This window comes from Vigna unguiculata, chromosome 10, assembly GCF_037176805.1.
Source record: "Vigna unguiculata cultivar grain cowpea cultivar isolate G323 ecotype 2 chromosome 10, ASM3717680v1, whole genome shotgun sequence".
NCBI classification, from domain to species: domain Eukaryota; kingdom Viridiplantae; phylum Streptophyta; class Magnoliopsida; order Fabales; family Fabaceae; genus Vigna; species Vigna unguiculata.
Genome location: NC_140801.1, coordinates 43,556,567 through 43,577,510, shown reverse-complemented (window position 1 = coordinate 43,577,510; position 20,944 = coordinate 43,556,567). Strand labels below are relative to the sequence as shown.

The 20,944-nt window shown below is 33.4% G+C and overlaps 2 protein-coding genes across 4 annotated transcripts; both read left to right on the top strand.

Moving 5' to 3' along the window:
- Positions 1 to 6,821: 6,821 nt before the first annotated feature.
- Positions 6,822 to 9,852, top strand: LOC114167035 (myosin-4 protein (DUF641)). 3 transcript variants are annotated; one of them, XM_028051943.2, is made up of 3 exons: positions 6,845 to 6,957; positions 7,243 to 7,300; positions 8,398 to 9,852. In XM_028051943.2, the coding sequence occupies exon 3, from the start codon at positions 8,434 to 8,436 to the stop codon at positions 9,691 to 9,693; it is 1,260 nt and encodes a 419-aa protein (XP_027907744.1). In that variant the 5' UTR covers positions 6,845 to 6,957; positions 7,243 to 7,300; positions 8,398 to 8,433; the 3' UTR covers positions 9,694 to 9,852. The 3 variants fall into 3 exon arrangements, with proteins under 3 accessions (XP_027907743.1, XP_027907744.1, XP_027907746.1); XM_028051945.2 differs by lacking the exon at positions 6,845 to 6,957 and adding an exon at positions 6,985 to 7,129; XM_028051942.2 differs by lacking the exon at positions 7,243 to 7,300 and having other exon boundaries at positions 6,822 to 6,957.
- Positions 9,853 to 18,477: 8,625 nt separating this feature from the next.
- Positions 18,478 to 19,321, top strand: LOC114167602 (pectinesterase inhibitor 9-like). The gene has a single exon (XM_028052706.2). It carries the CDS (start codon positions 18,539 to 18,541, stop codon positions 19,205 to 19,207), a length of 669 nt encoding a protein of 222 aa, XP_027908507.2. The 5' UTR covers positions 18,478 to 18,538; the 3' UTR covers positions 19,208 to 19,321.
- Positions 19,322 to 20,944: the final 1,623 nt, after the last annotated feature.

Genomic DNA, 20,944 nt, shown 5'->3' with positions numbered 1-20,944 from the left:
AAAAAACACTATCACGGAGGGACCCTGGGACTGCCCAAAGTGATTTCCCTTTTTTGATGACATATGTGCAGTGTTGTTAAGATTCTAAGTATACTTGTGTGATCTTGTAAGTAACAAGTATGTGAGGAGGAGACATTTATGCCAATGAAAAAAGTATGGATTGTCATGATTGCTCATAAAATTGAAGGATTATACAACACACATCAGCTCAACTTGTAAAGATGTTATTTTTTTCCCCTTAAGATTTTCATAGATAACTGGGAATAAACCAAACAATTCTAAATGATATACACTTTCATCATTGTCATTGTTGTTGGCCATCACAACACTGATGTTATTGTCCCATCCCAGACACTTGCCTCGTTATCTTTAATCACCATAATATTTGAATAATAAAACAAAATAACTTCTATCAGCAGAATTATTTTGGTAAATAAAACAAATGAAAAAAAAATGTGGAAAGGGGTGATAAATAACCAGTGTTCACACACCCTTTCTGCGACAGCAACTATACATTTTACTTCGAAATGATAAGCAACTATACATTTTACTTTGGTACCAAGACACAAAGTAAGATTCTAACTCCACCTTTTAGCTTTAATTTTTCATTACTCAAACACTCATTTTGTTCTTTCTTTTCTCATTTGGGTTTCATTTCAATTTTTTTATGTATGTTTTGATCTGCTTTGTCAATTAACAAAACCCAGACTAGGATGTGTTTCTTGTTATTTATTTTTTGCTGAGGGGGCACTCATCGTTAAACTTTATTGGGTTACAAATTTTCTATTTTTTGGGTAGGTGGGATTAAGTGTCTAAAGTGACAAGGAGTTTTCTGGGTCTACAAAAGATGATAAGAAGAAAGTGTCAAAAGTGTGATAAGGGGTTTCTCCGGTCTATAACAGATGATGAGAAGTGTTATTCTTTTAGTGTGGTAAATTTAATTTGGTGTAAACCTTATCTTGTAATATTGACATTCTTTTGAAGACTGTATTCTAAAAGGTAGGCATATCATTGAAATAGCTGATATTTTGCAGCTAATTTGGGATATCAATATGAACTTGTACTGCAACCGTGCTGTTTGAAACACTTCAAACACTGTATAGGTGAATGTCAAAAGTTAGTTATATGAGGAGAACCGTTATTGTTGATCTTTTTCTTAGGATATTAAGTCTTTATGTTTTCAGGAGGATGACTTGGTCAGTAAGAAACAGCTTAAATGACAGCAGTGTTAGTTCTTCCACTTCAAACTCACTCTTAAAATTATATTTTAATAACAAAATAGTTCCACCAAAAATTAATAATAGAATTGTTCTTGTACGGAATCAAACTGTCTCAAGAATTTTCTATCCTCCGCTTTCACTTTTCTAAAACCGTATCTGGTGGTGCTTCTCGGGATGGTGTATCTGCAGATACTCTGATCTTCAAGTTAGAGATCTCACAATAGAGAGTGTATACTTAATTAGAATTCAGATCATGTCCTTACCTTCAGACATTACCTGACTTTGATTCTGATTTTATTGTCTGCAAGATCGTTTTCATTCTCTCATAAATGCTATTAATATCCTACTGCAACTGTTTTGGACTTGAATGTACCATTATACTGGAAAAATGATACATTGACACCCCAAAGTTACCACTTTCATGACCACCTTACGTGGCAACAGAAATTGGATTTAAATTTTATTTTTAATTGAAAAATTAAATTGGCATCAGGAAGCGTCATTCTCCGCACACGCGCGTGTAGTCACAGCCAGTTGCCACATTTCCCGCACAGCAGTCCGCGCATTTCTGTTTTCGTTTTTGAAAACTCTTTCACTGCTCCACCGCTCCACCGCTCCACCGCTTCTCCATTTCTCCAAAGCGCCCGCAAACCCTGTGCTCGCCTTCTTCCCGCACACACACAGACCCCTCTCCTGGCCTTCTTCCCGCACACACACAGCCCCAAATAACCCTTCCCGCACCACACACACCTCTTTCTCCACCGTTTCCCTCTCCCTCTCCCGCTCCGTCTCCACCAACACTTGGACGCAACTTTTTCTGCTGTCGTTGCTCAATCCCCGAACCCCTCCACACTCCCAATTTCATAACCTAACCTAAAGTTTTCCCCAATTTCGACGCTCACCACCGCTGCTCCCACCGCTTATCCGCACCTGCCGTTTTCTTGTTCACTCACTCACGCACTCATCTTCATCAAGACCTCAACCTCCCCTCTATCTTTCCCTCACTTTCAATCACAACAAGAAGTCGAGCCCAATGGCAACCGCCAAAGCCGTAGTCCAGCAGTGAAGCACGCATCCTTCCACCCTACTCTGTAACCATGACAGTGAAGCACGCATTTTCGAGCGATTGTCCTGTCTGTCTCGCGGGCTGAGCACGTTCGAGGAGCAAGGTCCATTTTCTTTCACCTTCACGAGCCTTGATTCATGGCTTTTAAAATTTATTAATTTTGTTTAATCGCGAATTATTGTTTGGGTGTGGTGTTTGCTGTTTATTTATTGCAATTCCTTATATAAACTGTTTACTCTAGTAGGAGATTGGAGATTTTGGATACGTATGGCAGAAGAAGAAGATGGTGTATTAAGGAAGGTAAATGTGTGTGATTATGGTTGATTCATTTACAATTTTGTGTTGTTATGTAATTCCATAATCTGTCAATTATCACTTGTGCAAAACGTGTTTGGTGTGTTACACCATAATTGGTCTTGGGTTGGCGGATAAATATAAAATTGTTGGAGGCTAGTTTTTCAGAAAATGAACTTACAACTTGTTTACAAGAAGTGAGATGGGGTCTGGTGTTGGTGTGCCCAATTGGGGTCCAACCTTTTTGTAAGTGGGAAAAATGTGTGTTTTTATATAGTTCCAAAATTTGCGAATTGTTATTTGTGCAAAAGCTCTTTGGTGGATTACATCTTCATTGCTTTTCGGTTGCAAGATAAATTTGAAATTGTTGCAACCTACTATTGCCCCAAATGAAGTTACACATGCTTTAGAAGAATTGGGATGGGGTCTGGTCTTGCTGGCACTGTTGGGGTCCAACCTTTTAGTAAGTGGGATAATTGTGTGTTGTTTTTTTGTAGTTCCAAAATTTGCGAATTATAATTTGTGCAAAAGCTCTTTGCTGGGTAACATCTTGATTGCTCCTGGGTTGCAAGTTAACTTTTAAATTGTTGTAGGCTAGTCTTTCCCCAAATGAAGTTAGACCTGGTTTAGAAGAAGTGGGATGGGGTCTGGTGTTGGTGTGCATTGTTGGGGTCCAACCTTTTTGCAAGTGGTAGAATTGTGTGTTGTTTTGCAATTCGAAAAGGTGTGAATTTTAATTTGTGCATAATATGTGTCGTGGGTTACACCTTAATTGCTGTTGGGTTGCAAGATAAATTATAAAATGTTGGATAGTTTGTTTTTCCCAAATGAAGTAACACCCTCTTTTAAAGAAATGCGATGGGTCTGCTATTTTAGTAAGGGATAAAATTGTGTGTTCTGTTGCACTTCCAAAATCTGTCAATTTTAGATTGTACACAAACTCTTGTTTGGGTTATACCTTAATCGTTCTTTGGTTGGAAGATAAGTTGGAAAATCCTGCAGACTAGTTATTCCTTATATTAAGTCACACTAGGTTTACAAGAAGTGGAATGGGCTCTACTATTGGTATGCACACTAGGGGTCCACCCTTTACGAGCGGACACATTTGTCTGTTATGCACTGCCAATATCTGTCAGCTTAATTTATCCAAAAACTGTTTTGTGGGTTACATCATAATTGCGCTTGGGTTGCAAGATAAGTATAAAAAAGTTGCAGGTCAGTAATTTTCTTCGGTGGCAAGAGAAGTCGTAAGGAGAAGTAGTGAACTATTCATTTTTCATTTTTTTTATTATATTTCATTAAGTTCATTTATTGATGTATTCTGACATGTTTTTTTAACACTTTCATTTGTTTTGTAGGTTGTGGTTCGCAACCATTGTAAAACAGACTACATTGTTAAAGTTAATGGATTATTGAGAGCAAGCCATCGCTCTCGAATTGGAGGCACTCCATTTAGGTGGTGTGTTGACATGGTGAAACCGTTGGATATCAATGGAGTTTTGTTAAAACATACACTTAGTCGGTGGGTCCCTAAACATGAAAGCATATGTATCAGGCAACATTTGGTATGGTTGTCTGTTTTAGATGTTTGTGTTTGTTTGGGTCTCAATGCTGTCGGGGTTGATGTAGAATTCAATAGTGTTGTGTGTGGGGTGCTGAAGTCATTATTTGAACATGAACCAATAACAATAGATGACATTGTTAATAGAATATACTTTTATTTACAAAGTGGCGATGACAATGACGTGGTCAATGTAGACAATGTTTGTCGTTTGTACTTGTTGCTGTGTTTTGCTCTTTTGTATTTCCCTAGGACTTCTAGGGCTGTAACAAACATGTCATTTAGATTGTTGGATAACCTTGACAACTTGAATCAATACAACTGGTCAAGGTCTGTCCATAGTTTTTTGGTAGAAGGTTTCAATTGTGCTTACCACACTTTAAGGCAAGATCAAAACACGTCTGCCATAACTGTAGCTGGGTCCGTGGCTGTTTTGCAGGTATTTATTATTTAAGCCAATTTAGATTTTGTTTGCCTTGTGTTTGTGAATTTAACGATTAATTATTTCCTGAATATTTTTTTCAGCTTTTGGTTTGTCGACTACTTTCGTTAGGGTCTTATGAAGGTGACGTTAATTTCCCGAGAATTTTGAGTTGGCCATCGTTGGTCATTAGGACTCACGGAATCAAGTCCGCGTTTGAATATAACAAACTATTGTATTCCATTCGTTTTATTTGAGTTTATTAAGTTATATTATGTGTAGCAATAACGTATAAAGGTTGGACATCATTATGCAGGTTGTTCTTGACTGGGAATTAACTGAAGACGAAAAAAACATTAATGTTGTTCGTGATGCCTTAAATGTAGGTGGACATGGCATCCCAAAAAAAGGAATAGATGACATATCCTTTATTGAATTTAAGCAATGGTGCAAAAGGAAGTTGAAAAGAAATTATAGGGTTGTTCGACAATTAAAAGATGAGCTGAGCAATGTGGAAGAAGAGTACGCTCGTGGAGGTCAGGAACCTGACCCATCTTCCTTTCATGAACCTGAACCCTCTCCCTTTCATAAATCTGATGGCTTTGTTGTTGATGAGCCCCAATCACGTCCTTTTGACGGGTTAAATATGTTTTTGGTCCCTCAAGTTTCAGCGAAATTTGGAATTAGTCCCTCATCAAAACTTTTGACCAATTTAGTCCTTCATCTTTCAAAATGCGTGAATTTAGTCCTTTTAACCAAATTTTGTTAAGTTTATCTGACGTTTCGAGCGCATTTCAAGATAGTATTTAAGTTAACATTGAAGCAAAAATGTGTCAAACAGTATAAATAATTTAAATACTATCCATAATTCCTTCAAAGATATTCGACAATATCATCTCTTTCTTTATTATTTGGTTTATGATATTTTCCTATATACATGATTATGAGAATGATGTTTGTACGAGAGTGATAATTAAGTAAAAAATTATGTTTAAAGATTCAAATTATTTGGACCAATATTACGGGTGGTAATGCGGTCTGACCCGACCCATTTAGGACCGGTTCGCACAATGTAGGTTGGCCTGTCTTGTTTTGCATTTTAATGCAGGCTGAAAAGTTTGGTCCCTCCTGCATAAGTGCGGTCTATAGGGTTGTGGGCCAATCCACTTTTTTTTTTTAATTTTAAAAAAAATGTTTTAAATTTCTATGATAAAACTTTCAATGTTTAAAAGATTGAAAAACTTTAACAAGTTCATAAAATTAAGTAAAGACTTAGGGAAATTGGATGAAAAATTGATAATTCAACATTTTCATCATATTCATATTCGTACTTTGACATAAACGATGTATTCTTTAAATTTTAGAACATTACAAAATATATAATACTTGCTTTTACGGTCATAACAAAATTTGAAATATTAATGTAAGACTCCAGAACAAGAGTGATTGATATACACAAGTGTCAATTTTTTCTTAATGTGGGCTTGTGGACCAGTTTGCGTGGGCTGCTGACCAGTTTGCGTGAGTTGCGGACTTTTGCGAGCCCGCAAGTTCACTATCCTGACCCACCTTGTGTTATTTTTACAGGTATACAGACCGGCCCAACAAATCAAACCTATATTGACACCCCTAACCAACATACATAAATTTCAAATATTCAAATTAAATACGTGACATTTAACGAAAAAGAACCTTGTACAAAAGTATATGCATGTCACTGAGCGAGTGAAAATTGAATCTGTAACCTATACAAGTAAAAAAAAACTAACCCTTTTCCTCTATTTTGAAAGGTAAAACCACCTTATTATAATTGAAAAATATAATTTAAGAATGGTTTGATTTAAGAAATTATTATATTTATAAAAATAAATGTAAAGTTATTAAATTATTTTTATTTTACTTTTTCAAATAAATATATGATAAGAAAAATAATTTATGATTTTAATAATTTCCTATACAAACTTTTAATGAAAATGAAGTACTAGTTATATAAATATTTACGAAAAGTACAAAAACGCAATGGTCATACAATAAAAAACCATCCAACATCACGTAAAATTACTTTAGGGTATTAATATATAATTATTTTTTTCCTATAAACAAAGTCATCAACTAGATACTAACAAAGAATTCGATAATAAAATTAATCGAAAGATATATAAAAAATCATTTAACATCTTACCATTTACAAAAGTGAAAGATCAGAAATTCGGTGAAATGGTGGGAACAAGAAATAAATAAATAGACAAACAAAATTCAAAACAACAATAAGAAAATGGAACATATAAAAACAGAAAAACAAAAACGACAGCCCATCATCGTTTCGCTATTTGTGAAGCTTTCGCTTTACTGAACCACCACTTCATCTTCACTCTTCCTTCAAATTCCCAACAAGGTAATCCCAAATTAAATCTCAGATCTGTTTTTTCTTTTGCTTGGCTAAGCTTCATTCTTTCGTGCCCACTTGTTCTCTTCTCCAAAATTCACTTTTTTTTCTCTCTCCATAAGTTAGGGTTTTGTATTGTGACAGAGACACTAGAATTTCTGGGAATTTCTTGTGACACGGGGTTGTTATAGAATTTTTTTTTTGTGTTTTGCTTGTGGATTAGGATTGATTTATTCTTCTTTACCGCATTGAAGCTATCCTCTCTCGTATTAATATTTCTTTTGTAATATCTAGGGTTCAAGGGTATTATGCTAGCTGGATTCATTCTCTTGTTGAAATGCAGTCTTTCTAGGTAGAAAACTCGTTCTCACAGTTTCATTTGTATACTGAATGGATGTCTTTTTTCTTTTTTTATCGGAAGTTTTGGTTTTGGTTAGAATACTTGCAATTTAATGCTGTGCAATTGGGGAATGGTGAGTAGTTCCAGTAACTGAAATGGTGAGACACTGAATGTATATGTCAAAGGCTAGGGGCCATTTCTTTTATGATTTGATTGTTTGAAGAAAATTGCGCTTCAATTGGAAGGCCTGTTTGAGAAAATTGTAAAAATAATTATTTTTCTTAGAAAGCTGTTTCATTTCTTCTGATAAGCTAATCACAATAGCCTCTGAAAAACAAGGCACTCTGATAAAATGATGTAGACCAGAAGTAGATCCTTGGTCATGTCTTCCAAGATTTATGGCTATATGGTTAGTCGCATCGCAGTATGTTTGGAGTGAATGGATGTAAGAGACATATGTCTCATTTAGTCAATTCAAATAGGTTATTCATTTCCGCATAGTTTAGTAATTCGATTTTAGAATTATAATATTTCGTTCTACTGGCAAATGATATAGTGAGCTGGCCTTTTTTGAATCATGGATCCTTGTGGTGATGAAATCATGGATCTTATTTCGTTTATATTATATTTCCAGAATGAACACGTTTGATATACTGGAAGATGTAATTGTGAGATGCAGAATAACCAGAATTTGAACCTTCATTTTTAAACATGCTGTATAAGAAACTATGGCCTCGAAAGATTGGGATATCATCAGCTAAAGAAATTGTTTTGGGTAGCAGTATTATACTGATATGGTAGTTGCTTATTGCTGACATAGTTTGTTATAACATATATCCTTTGTCAATAATGATGTAATTATTTGCTTCAGTGGCCATGTCTCCTTTTGGGTTAATGGACTTTAATACAATATTATCTCTATTTCCTTGTATTTGAATACGTCACGTGTTTTAAGTCTGTTTAGTTTTCTTCACCTGTCTTTTGTAAACACGTGAAATAGGAATCCAATACTAATCTAATGTTGTACAAAATGGTATTTCTGCACTAATCAGGTTGATTAAACTTCTTTGAAGGCTTGTGGGCTAAGTTGATTTTTGTTCTGTTGACAGAAAGTTTGTTCAACCATCTCTTTCTTGGCGTTAGCTATGCTACCCACTGGAGCAAAAGAGACCCAATTACGTGAGAGCAACAGCCAAAAGGTCCATCCTCAACCAATGGAAGAGGCCAGGAATCAGAATCCAGAAGCAATGGAGACTCTAATATCTAAAATTTTTACAAACATCTCTTCCTTGAAGTCAGCTTATATCCAGCTACAATCTGCTCATACTCCTTATGACCCTGATAAAATCCACACTGCTGATAAACTTGTTATCAGTGAGCTGAAAAATCTGTCTGAACTCAAGCATTTCTACAGGGAGAACAATCCAAAACCCGTGTGTGTTTCTCCCCAAGACTCACGATTAGCTGCAGAAATTCAAGAACAACAGAGTCTTCTGAAAACTTATGAGGTCATGGTGAAGAAATTCCAATCTGAAATTCAGAATAAAGACTCTGAGATCCACCAATTGCAGCAGCAGATTGAGGAGGCTAGCCAGAAGCGAGCAAAACTAGAGAAAAATCTGAAGCTTAGAGGTTTGTCTACCAAAGAATCTGAAGATGAAAATGGCTTTTTCCCTGTTGATCTAACTCCAGATCTCTTCACCTCTGCTGTGGAAGCAGCTGCAAAAGCCATTCATGATTTTTCTAAACCTTTGATCAACATGATGAAAGCAGCTGGGTGGGACCTTGATGCTGCTGCAAACTCAATCGAACCTGATGTTGTTTATGCAAAGAGAGCTCATAAGAAATATGCATTTGAGTCTTACATATGCCAAAGAATGTTTAGTGGCTTTGAGCTAGAAAGCTTCTCTGTTAAATCAGACGATATTACTGTAACTAAAGAGAGCTTCTTCCACCAATTTCTTGCTTTAAGAGAGATGGATCCCTTGGACATGCTAGGGCAAAATCCAGATTCCATATTTGGGAAATTTTGCAGGAGCAAATATTTAGTGGTTGTTCATCCAAAGATGGAGGCATCATTCTTTGGAAATTTAGATCAGCGAAATTATGTGATGGGTGGAGGGCATCCAAGGACTCCCTTTTACCAGGCTTTTCTTAAACTGACCAAGACCATCTGGCTTTTACACAGGCTGGCTTATTCTTTTGAGCCCAATGTTAAGGTATTTCAGGTTAAAGGAGGGAGTGAGTTCTCAGATGTTTATATGGAAAGTGTGGTTAAGAATCTGATAATGGATGACAATGATGAAAAACCCAAAGTTGGTTTGATGGTTATGCCTGGATTTTGGATTGGGGGAAGTGTGATTCAGAGTAAAGTCTATCTGTCTGGTATGAAGGTTGCTGAATGATTCCTGAATAGAGGCAAGACTTTCAGCAAATGCATAGTTGATTGTTGGTGGTTTGTTTGCATTGTTGTTACTTTATCTTGTAAGATAATTCTGTTGTCTGTAATTTTTCATATCCCTTTTAGTGGTTGTAAGAGTAAATGAGCATTTTATCCTTGTTTACATTCAAGTCCCTTGTATTGTGAAAACATCCTGCACCAGAATTCCAGTTTTTGTGGAGGGGAACAGGAAGGTGTGGCATGTAAAAAATGGGGATGATTAGGAGCAAATTGTTGTTAGACTAAAATTTATTGAAAATTGCAAAATTAGAACAGATAATGTGTTTGAAAATACATTTAATTGCACATTAAAAATAATCTCTGATGGGAGAAGTAATGTTCTTGGGGATGCATTTTTCTTTAGTTTAGTGTCATAATCAAGAAGTGATGCATCTTTTCTTTGCTCGTGTTTTTATTTTCTATTTTATGGTTTTAAATATTTTATTGGCCCTTATATCACTATATCAAATTTAATTACTGAAATAGTTTTGTACTCTAATGGTAAGTTCAAGTTCATTTACAACGAAAAATAGGTCTTTATGTTACTCTATCATTATACAGTTTTAATATTTACTTTTGTTTCAAGAATTGTCTTTTTTATTTTAAATAATAAATATGAAATTTTTAGTTTTTTGAAGTAAAACTTTCAAACAATAAAAGTAATTTCTTGTAAATTTATCTTGATCATTAATTATAGGTTCAAATACAATTTTTGTCTATATTTTGGTCTATTTTATTCAATTTGATCATTTTTTGTTTCCAAGTGTCTTATAAGGTTTTAATTTTTGTCAATTTGGTTAATTTGATATTTTTGATAATGACATTTAACTTTTCAACGGAAGATGAACAGTGTGTCCATGTGTTAACTAGTGATTCTTTTTTCATTTTTTTATTATTTTTTATTTTTAAAAATTTTAAAAAAAGTTGTCTACTATTCAAGTATGTGACATAAAATAATGTCACATGTCAAGTCAATATATGCCAAGTGTCTGATGTTAGTGTTTTATATTTAATTTAGTTTCAATTTTTGTTAATTTTATTCAATTTTATTTCAATTTTGTCTCTTTCCAAATTGATCAAATTTAATCTTATCTTTATATAAATGTTATCCTAAAATTTTATTAAAAATTCACATTTATATTAAATATTTCTTTCATTAATTTTAAACTAACCCTAACTATATTATTGGAAGAAAGTTATTAAATTTATGTTTGATTTTTGCTACACATAGAAAATAAGGTTAGAGTTGGAAGAAAAATTCTTTATTATTTTTAAAATTAAAGGGAAAATTTTTCATTATTTTAAAATCAACTTTAATCTTTTTTTTACGTGTAAGAAAAATAAAAAATAAATCTAATAATTATATTTCAATAATATAGTTAAAGTTAGTTTAAAAATAATGAAAGAAATATTGTAATAAAAATGTGAATTTTAATAAAAATTTCAATATAACATTTATATAAAAAATAAATTTGATTTCAATCTAGAGAAAATAAAATTGGGACTAAATTAAATAAAAAAAAATAAAAATTAGGAATAAATTGAAAAAAATTAACGAAAGTTGGGACTAAATTGAACAAAATTAAAATGAAAGTTTACACTTAATTGAGTATAAGACACTACTAACATATGACATTGTCATGTGTCACAATGTTGAATTGACACGTTAACAACTTTTTTAAATTAAGAAAAAAAAAAACAAAAAACTAACGTATGACACACATTGTTCACCTTTCGTTAATGATTTAAACATCATTACCAAAAGGACAAAATTGAGCAAAATTGACGAAAATTGATTCTTTATTGAACAAAAAAAAAATGACTAAATTGAACAAAGTAGATGAAAATATGAACCAAAATTATATATAAGCCTTAATTATAATATGATCTAATACAAATACTTGTGTGTCATATACCTATTTAAGCATGCACATTAAAAGAGTAGGATTCTCTCATTACCTGAATATTGTTTAGACAAGGAATTTTAACATGTAATTCAATATATTTGAATTATTTGTAATTAGATTCTTTTTATTTCTTAAATAGTTTGTTTGGATAAAGTAATTGAAATATTTCAGATTTCAATTTTCTTGTTCGGATAAAACAATGTAATTTCTCCTTTAAGGCAAAACTCTACTTTAAAATTATTTGGGTAACTTGATTCTACCCTTCAGCCCGAATTGACTTTGATCGAACTTTGGTTGAGTATGACTGGTCCCGACCTTCAGCTCGACGAACTCGACTTAACCTTCGATTAGGACTGACTCGTTTCAACCTTTGGCTTGGACCAACTCGACTCGACCTTTGGCTTACACCAAATCCGCTCGACCTTTGGTCTATGCCGACTCGTGTCTACCTTCAGCTCGTGTCGATCCGTCTTAACCTTCATTTTTTGCTGACCCGTCATAGTCTTCGACCAAGGCCAACTCGTCACGAATTTTGTTTCTGTTGACATACAAAGCCTGGATGGTGTGTCTCTTGAAGATTTGATGAAGCTTTGCAGAAGTAACTTGAAGCCATTGCTTTGAAATCACGCATACATTGATGAAGTCATGGAGATTTGATGTTGCTCATGTAGAACAAGCCTTGACGCGTGCCCTCTATCGCAACCGAATTGGGTGTTGACACCCTCCATATGGATCAATCATTAGGAAAACAAGCTTGATGTTTATAATTCAATTTGTAGACCATTTAGCATTCATTAGATGTATATGGTCTTTATTGTGTCTTTTAATCTGTTGAATGAATTTTCAACAAGTTAAAAGGTTAGCTGCAATAGTCTCAAATTGTGACTTATTCAATCAGTTGATTTATTTTTTAATCGACAGATTTCACTTAAGTTAAGTGAAATAAACCGATTGATTTGAAAATCAACCTGTTGTATTTCATAGTAGTTTAACTATAAGTGTCGTGATTTTCGATAGATAGGTAGCAAGACCATTTTTTAGCGCGAAACCATTCTGGAAATCTTGGAATTCTCTCTCTTTCGAGATCATACAGATTGCAGCTGGTGAAGATTGATCTTGGATCAATTCTTAGAGCATTTTGCTTATGTTTGAAGCTTGGAAAAGGTGTTTGTGGTAGGCAGGGTTGTGTTACCGTTGAGGTTTGATCTTTCTCAAGCTTTGTGTGTGTGCCTGGTGGTTTTCCAGGTCTTCAAAAGGTGTCTTGCTGTGCTGTTGTGATTCTTGTGTGATTCAAGAGTCTTTTGTGTGTGTTTTTGCTTATTTTAAAAGTGTAAGAGTGTAAACTTTGTAAATCTTTTGAAATAGTGCAAAGTCAGGCTCGGGTTGCTTTGACAAACTGGATGTAGCTCAAGTTTGAGTGAACCAATATAAAAATATTGTGCATCAATCTTTTCTCTAACCCTTCTCTCTTACATTATCATTCAAAGTTTAAAGAATTTTGATTTAAACCATCTTTTTTATATTTTTGAGTGTTTTGGTGACATCTTTAGCATTGAGCATGTTTGTATAACTCATTGGAACATGTCTTGATTCATCTTTTACATTGTTCTTGCTTTAAATCCCAAATCTGCATTTCTGTATTTTTCTTAGTATTTCAGTTGACTATTTTTCTGATTCAATCGATTAATTATACCAGTACAACATCTGTTTAATAAATTCAATCGACTAACTCTATTTTTGATCGGTTGAAAGTATACTATCCAGAGGTGTTTGCATCCAAACTTGTGATCGAATTGATTCAAATTAAAACAATTTTAAACCTTCAAAAGACATCCTATTTTTTAACTAGCTAATTCAACCCCCCTTCTTGGCATTTCAATTATTTCAAAACTTACAGTTTCGAGCCGAATCGACTTGTTTTTCAATCCAAGTTGACTTGACTTTCAACCCAGGTCAACTCGATCGAGTCTTCAATCTGAGCCTCGACTAAACTTTCTGGTCGAGTCAACTTGACTGGACTTTTAGCCTGAATTAACACAACTCAACCTTCGTGAGTAGAATAAAAGAGTGAAATTTCAAATTTCTTACATTTTTAAAGTATTTCTAATTCTTTTATTTCTTGCATTTGAAATATGTTTAAAAAACTTTAAATTTCAATTTCTTACTAATTAGTTTATCCAAACAAATTATTTTAGTGTAAAGAATTTTAAATTCTTCAAATAAATGAATTATCATTCTAAATTACCTCGTCCAAACACAACCTATTACTTTTAATTTTCATGTTCTATTTTATTTTAAATTACGATACAATTTTAAATATTATAATATTTTCTCTCCTATATTCAATAATTATTTAATTACGAAGAAAATATTATGAAAATCTATCATAACTAGAAATTAATATTTAAAAAAACTAATTTTAAAAAAAATCTTACCTTATTTTATAAAATGTGAACATTTTAATCAAATATAATCATGTTATATTTATTTTAAAATTTAATCGTAATTTTCGTCCAGATAAAAATTAATTATAATAATACTATGATTAAATAATATTATTTACAGTAGTTAGACATGAAAGTTTAACATAATAATATCAGTTTATTAAAATTATTAACGTTTGTAATTTTTTATTTATATTTTAATAATCACTTTCTTTCACAATCTAAAATTTAATTCTTTAAAACACTAATTAGTTGTTTTATAAATAATTATAATAATTAATAAATATAATTTTGTATTCATGCTTTTTTGTAAAAGATAAAAAAAAGCATAATAAAAATAATAATGGTAGCATCCCTATTTAGCATATTTACCCTAATTATCAAGTTAGGTGTTAAGCAATAAACAAACACCCGGGCATACAATTGGTATTTATGGTCCTCATTGATAATATAGATAAACTTTAAGAGGATGTATATATAATTTTCAACAAATGGAGGATCTATACAACTCGAACATTAATACCTATATAACAACTACACTCTAATCCATAGTCTTACTGATTCTCAACTCTCTTATCTACATTCTCTTTTGTTTATGTGTAACATATGATCATTTGGATAAACCACAAATATAAAATTTAAATAAAGTTAAGACATTATAAGTTTATATAGGTTCAGAGAAGAGAAGTACTAAAAGACAAAGGAAAGTGACATTGAGTTCATAATTGTAACTTTGACACGTAATTTTACTTTTTAAATTTGGTTTTTTTCCCAAAGTGGGCCAATTTTTTTTCCAATTTTCTAAAATGGTGCAGATTTTTTTTTTAATTCTCGGCAGAGGTAAGTCGTGAGAAGATGGAGCGACTTCATCTTAAAGAAGTCGTGCCAAATTAAGGCGACTTTGGTTAATTTGAGCTGAAGTCGTCTCAAATTGAAGAGACTTCAATATTTTTCATGAAGTCGTGCCAATCGGAGACAACTTCACTTAAATTAATTACGAGAATAATCAAAGTCGTCCTATAATGGGACGACTTCATAACAAGGAAAGTCTTGCCATATTGGCACGACTTCAGTAATGGGTTTTTAAGAAAGTCTTCCCATAATGGCACGACTTCAGTAATGGGTTTTAAGAAAGTCTTCCCATAATGGCACGACTTCAGTATTAGGGTTTTAAGAAAGTCTTGCCATATTGGCACGACTTCACTATTGGGTTATTAAGAAAGTCTTGCCATAATGGCACGACTTCAGTATTAGGTTTCAAGAAAGTCTTGCCATTATGGCACGACTTTAGTGTTTTCGGTATAAAGGAAGTCTGGTCATAATGGCACGACTTCATAGTTGTAAGAAGAAAAATTGAAAAGAGAAAAAATATTGAATTATGATAAAATTAAATTGAATAAAAAAGTTAAAATTTGTATTGTACCGAGATATAAAAAAGTAAAGAAAAGAAAAAAAAAGAGTTTCTTAATAACAAATATATAAGATCCAATAATTTTTTAGTTGATATATATTAAAATAAAAGTGAACAACAAAGTTGGTAAACCAAAGATACGAGAGTTACATAAAATAAAATTTCACTATTTATTTGGGCAGTTGCTTCTATTATGACCAATACTTCTGCAAAAAGAACATTTCTTTGGTTTATTTGGCAACGAATGGTCCATTTCGTTGTGGATACGAGTTGTAGTTCGTCTTCCTGGTTTGTTGTGTCGCATGTGAGGGCCAGGCATTAAACTTGGACCAGTATAAGTAGACCAATAATCTTCATTTTGAACAGGCTGAAATTGCTCCTCATAGGCCTTGAAAATATTTTGGAGACTATAGACAGGGTCCACGAATGTTGAAGGCTGTAAATGGAAGGATGAGCAAATAACCATTACATGAGTACAAGGTAGGTGAACTTAATATTTTAATTTTATATTACAGTACGATATGCCACAAGAGTCTACCCAACCTCCACCACACACTCCTTATCAGCATGTTGGGTCTTCTTCATATGTTCAACAACCTCAATACCAGTCCTTTGGTCAACTGGGTTTTCAACCACTTCCTTTTCCACCATACTTGGATGCATCACAACCAATGTCTTCACATACTCCATTCCAGCAAGTTCCATACACATACAACATGTTTCCTCAACAACCAGACACTTTTTCTGGTCCTACACAAAATGTCTTTGCAACTTCTTCGTCAACACCTCCGTCTGCATATCCCACATCCTTCCAGCAATATTATCGACCTACAATGCCGCCACAAATGGTGGAAGATATAAACCAAAGACAACAACATGAAGATAATGATGTTGACGATCCAGTTCAGAGCCTTCAATTAAGACCTAGACGACACCGAAGAAGACCTCCTTGTGGCACAGGCTCTCATAGATAACTTTGATGCCCTATTATAACAAACCAAAACATCATAAAATTTTTAATTACTTATATGCATTATTATTTAATTAATTAATATGACTAAAAAATATTTAATTTTTATTCGAACTAAAGTCGTCCCAATATGGTACGACTTCTTCATTATCAATACAACACTGAAGTCTCTCCAATATGGGACGATTTCTTCATTAACAATTTAATACTGAAGTCTTCCCATATTGGCACGACTTTGCTTAAAATGTTAATTAAAGTCGTCTCAACATGGCACGACTTCTTCATAACACAAAAGTCTCTCCACGTTGGCACGACTTCAACTCATTTTAATTAAAATCGCCTCATTTTGGCACGACTTCTTCATATTTAAATCGCACCATCATGGCACGACTTACCATTCGCTGGAATTTTAAAAAAAATTGCACCATTTTAGGAAATACATAATTAAATTACACCAGTTTGGGAAAAAAACCTTTAAATTTTTATTTTATACACATTTTTACACAATTGTACTTGTTCTAAATATTTATATAAAGTTGCATCATTTATTTTATGTCAAAAATGGATCAATTACACTAGTTTAGAGACATAATCATAAAGAGAAGAGCATTTATGATTTTCATTTTTTTTAATATAATTTAATATTTAAAATTTATGAATACATTGATGAACCAATCCAGCTCACCATAGGTAGTAGACCGATCCATTTTTGGTCCCATATCGAAATCTTTAATTTTTCTTTAATCCAATACGATCTGAACTCGTGATAGACCGAATTGATTGAATTATAAACTATTTTGATATCTCTATTTGATTGGGTTATCGGTCGAGTGAAGCATATTTACAAAAACATTTGCTATTTTACCAAGCATTTTTATGAAAGATATTATAAAGGAAATTTGATCAATATTTTTCTAGAAAACTTTGACAACACTATAACTATATTTATACAACTATTCATTAAAATTAATAATTTTATATTAATTATGTCTTTAATTTTATTTCGTTTTCTAACTTTCAAAGTTAAAAACAAACTGGCCCTTTTTATTTTGACGGTTTTTCTTACAAGCCAAATAATATTTGTATTGCCTAACTCAAATAAAATTTTATCCTATTACATAAAACTAATATTTAAGGATTTTTTTTGTTCTCCTAAAACTTTTATAAGATTTGTTTTCAATAATAATAGAACCTTTCTTTTCCCCCTTGTCTGTTCTATTACCCACTCTTAGCACAATGATCATGCAGTCGTTAAATAACTTTTAATCAAACCGTATACTTAAGCTTTATATATAAATAATTATACATATATATAAGAAATTAAAACTATATTTAGAGTATTCCTTTTATTACGTTTCTCACTGGCTGTTACAGGAAGACATTACAATCTCCCACTTGCATGCAAAGTCAAGAACCAATAATTAATCTCAGAATAATGATATATATATATATATATATATATATAACTTGTCTCTCATGTAATCTTCCAAAAGCAACGTTGTGTGAGTTTTGGTTTTACCCTCCAACTCCAGGGAACATAGAGGCACTAGAATTGCCTTAAAACATTCATGGCTGCACCTTCATCACCAGCATGCACAATCATCAAAGTCTCATCTCACGTTATATACCATTTTTGTTTTACTTTTCTTTCTCTCAGCACTTCATCAGAATCCTTAAAACCCACGCTCAGAAAAGTCCAAACCCTATTATAGTGTAACTAGGTTTTACTCAACAAGGTATACTTTTCTTGGTATAACAGGTATATATCTTTGATATATGAATCTATTATCATAAGATATATATGCTGTGTCCCTTTGATTTTAATTTGACCGACCAGCTTTATATACAATTCTATAATATAAATTCTTCTGCTTTGTTCTTACTGCAACTCATTGCATGTGTAAAGGACAAAATAACGTAAAGAAGAGAAAGAATGAAAAGATGTGCATGTGATGTGATGTGAAGAACTTTCTATATAAGCACCACACCCCATTGCCATTTTCATCAACCAAAAATCTCTTTTAGACCTTTCAAATCTCCTATTAACCTAAAGCTAAACAAAAAACTTCACTTTTCACATGGCACAACTCACCCTCACCTTTTTGCTTGTGATCTTCCTCTCTTTCTTCTTCTCATTTCTTGCAGCCCCAGTTGAGCCATCATCATTGACAAGTCACAGAAACCCTAACCCTAAAACAATGACCTACATAGAGTCCTCTTGCAAAGGCACCCTCTACCCTAATCTCTGCGTCCGTTGTCTTTCCCAATATGCAAAATCCCCCTTGAATGGCCCACAACACTTGGCACAGTATGCCCTATCAGTGAGCCTCTCTAGGGCACTGCACACAAAAGGGTACCTTCTGGAAGTGGCAAAGGAGCTCCAAGCCATCAAGAGCAACAAAAGAGAGTACCTAACAGTGCAAGATTGTGTGAACCAGATCAGTGATAGTGTGGAACAAATTAGCCAAGCCATGAAAGAACTTCGTAGCTTCAACAAACAGGACTCAAGCATGAATGATAGCATGTTGTGGCACATAAGCAATGTTGAGACATGGATGAGCACAGCTTTGACAGATGCTAGTAGTTGTGTGTACTCTTTTCCTGGGAATAGAATGAGTAAGAGAGTGGCTGCTATTAAGGTTAAGGCCAAGAATGTTGCAGAAGTTACAAGTAATGCTCTTTTCTTGTTCCATAGATATGCATCTACATACCAGAAAGCAGCAACTAAAATCAGCAAGAAGCCCTAGAAGCTAATGATCACAGGCTATTACCCTCCACTGTTTGTTCATGTACATGTTTTTTCTTTGGATGGGTTATCATCCTTATTAAATTTTATGTAATTAATCTACACTATTATATCATCTACTTGAAGTACTCTGAATATATTCATATATTTATAAATTTTTTGGCTGATAAAAAAAACTTGATAATTTAGTTTTGGAATAATATATGTTCATTATAAGAAAAATAATTTTTTATATTTGGAAAGAAGAAAAAAAAGTATGAAAGATAAAATTGTGAATGTAAAAATTTGTTAGGTATACTAAATTTAACCTATACGTATTTGGTTGTGTAACACCCCATTTAAATAATATCTTAATTTAAATGAAATGCCACACAAATAAAGTAGAAGAAACAAATCCGGGAGTTTAACCACTACTCCTTACAATATCCAAAAAAATTAGAAGAAACCAAGACACACCACGATGCCAGATACAAAGTATAATACAAGAACTTGACAGTAATTATTAAAGTACTAAAGGACAAAACAGTACATGGGCCATAGCCCTATGAGAAAGTCCAAGACAGTAGAATCCAGCCCAGATGGGCTACACAGTGGAACCATCACCTCCCTGTTGACCTCGGGTGTTCCTCGCATCTGCTCACATCAATAAATTGATGATCATCGTAAAAGGAGAAGAACCACACACAAGAAATCAAACAAGCAAAAGGGTAAGCTAGAGTATAAAAAAGTTTATCATACAATTACATGCTATTTCACATTCCAATCAATATATCTCATCCAAACATGTTATGACCTTTCAAACAATACACTAAGACTCAGACTCGACTTATCCGGATACATATAATTTAGTCAGATTCAGCCGATGCTTGCACTTGTGGTGGATTTCTCTGCTCACTCTTAAGCTGCTCACCCCCGAGCTAAGTGTTACAAGTGTTACAATGTCTCAATCCCCCACACAAGGTTAGCCCTTAATGAGTTTCGGGTCTCTTGCTACTCTCACCACAAGAGTCAGTCCGCTCTAAGTGAGACTAACTAACTCTTTAGAGTGTCAGGATGCAACCTTACCTTGAATCCTTACCAAATTATATAGATGGGGCACCACCATGAACTCCCACTAACAGGGGTCATGGATTTACGTCCCGACCACTGAAGCACCACCATGAGATCTCACCTAAAGGCTCACGGAATTACATACTGACAACATACCAATCATATTCAAACAATCATGTAATATTTATCATGCTTATAAATCTCATGCCAACCTTTATAATACATCCTCATACATGTTCCATGTTGAATCCATTCCAAATCATCCTTCCCAATCCATGAATATAGAAGTGTAATTCATACCGACACCATGCCAATTTGATTACCAACCATCTCATACAAGTCACATGCCAAGGTCATGTTAAACTTATCAATCACAGCCCATAAACCATTCTACTCATACCCATTCACCCAACTCATGCTTTTAAAAGTAATTGAATCAATCCACAAGTCCAAGTTAAAGTAAGGAATTAAAATTCTGCACCAATTATCGCTTAAGCTAGACTGGTCTCGCTTAAGCTAGAAATTCTCGCTTAAGCTAGACTGATCTCGCTTAAGCTAGAAATTCTCGCTTAAGCTAGACTGATCTCGCTTAAGCTAAAATCTCTCGCTTAAGCTAAAATGACAGCTTTTCACTAGTTTCAACATGTAAAAACACAAAATCCCAAACAACAAAAATTTAAGAAAACAC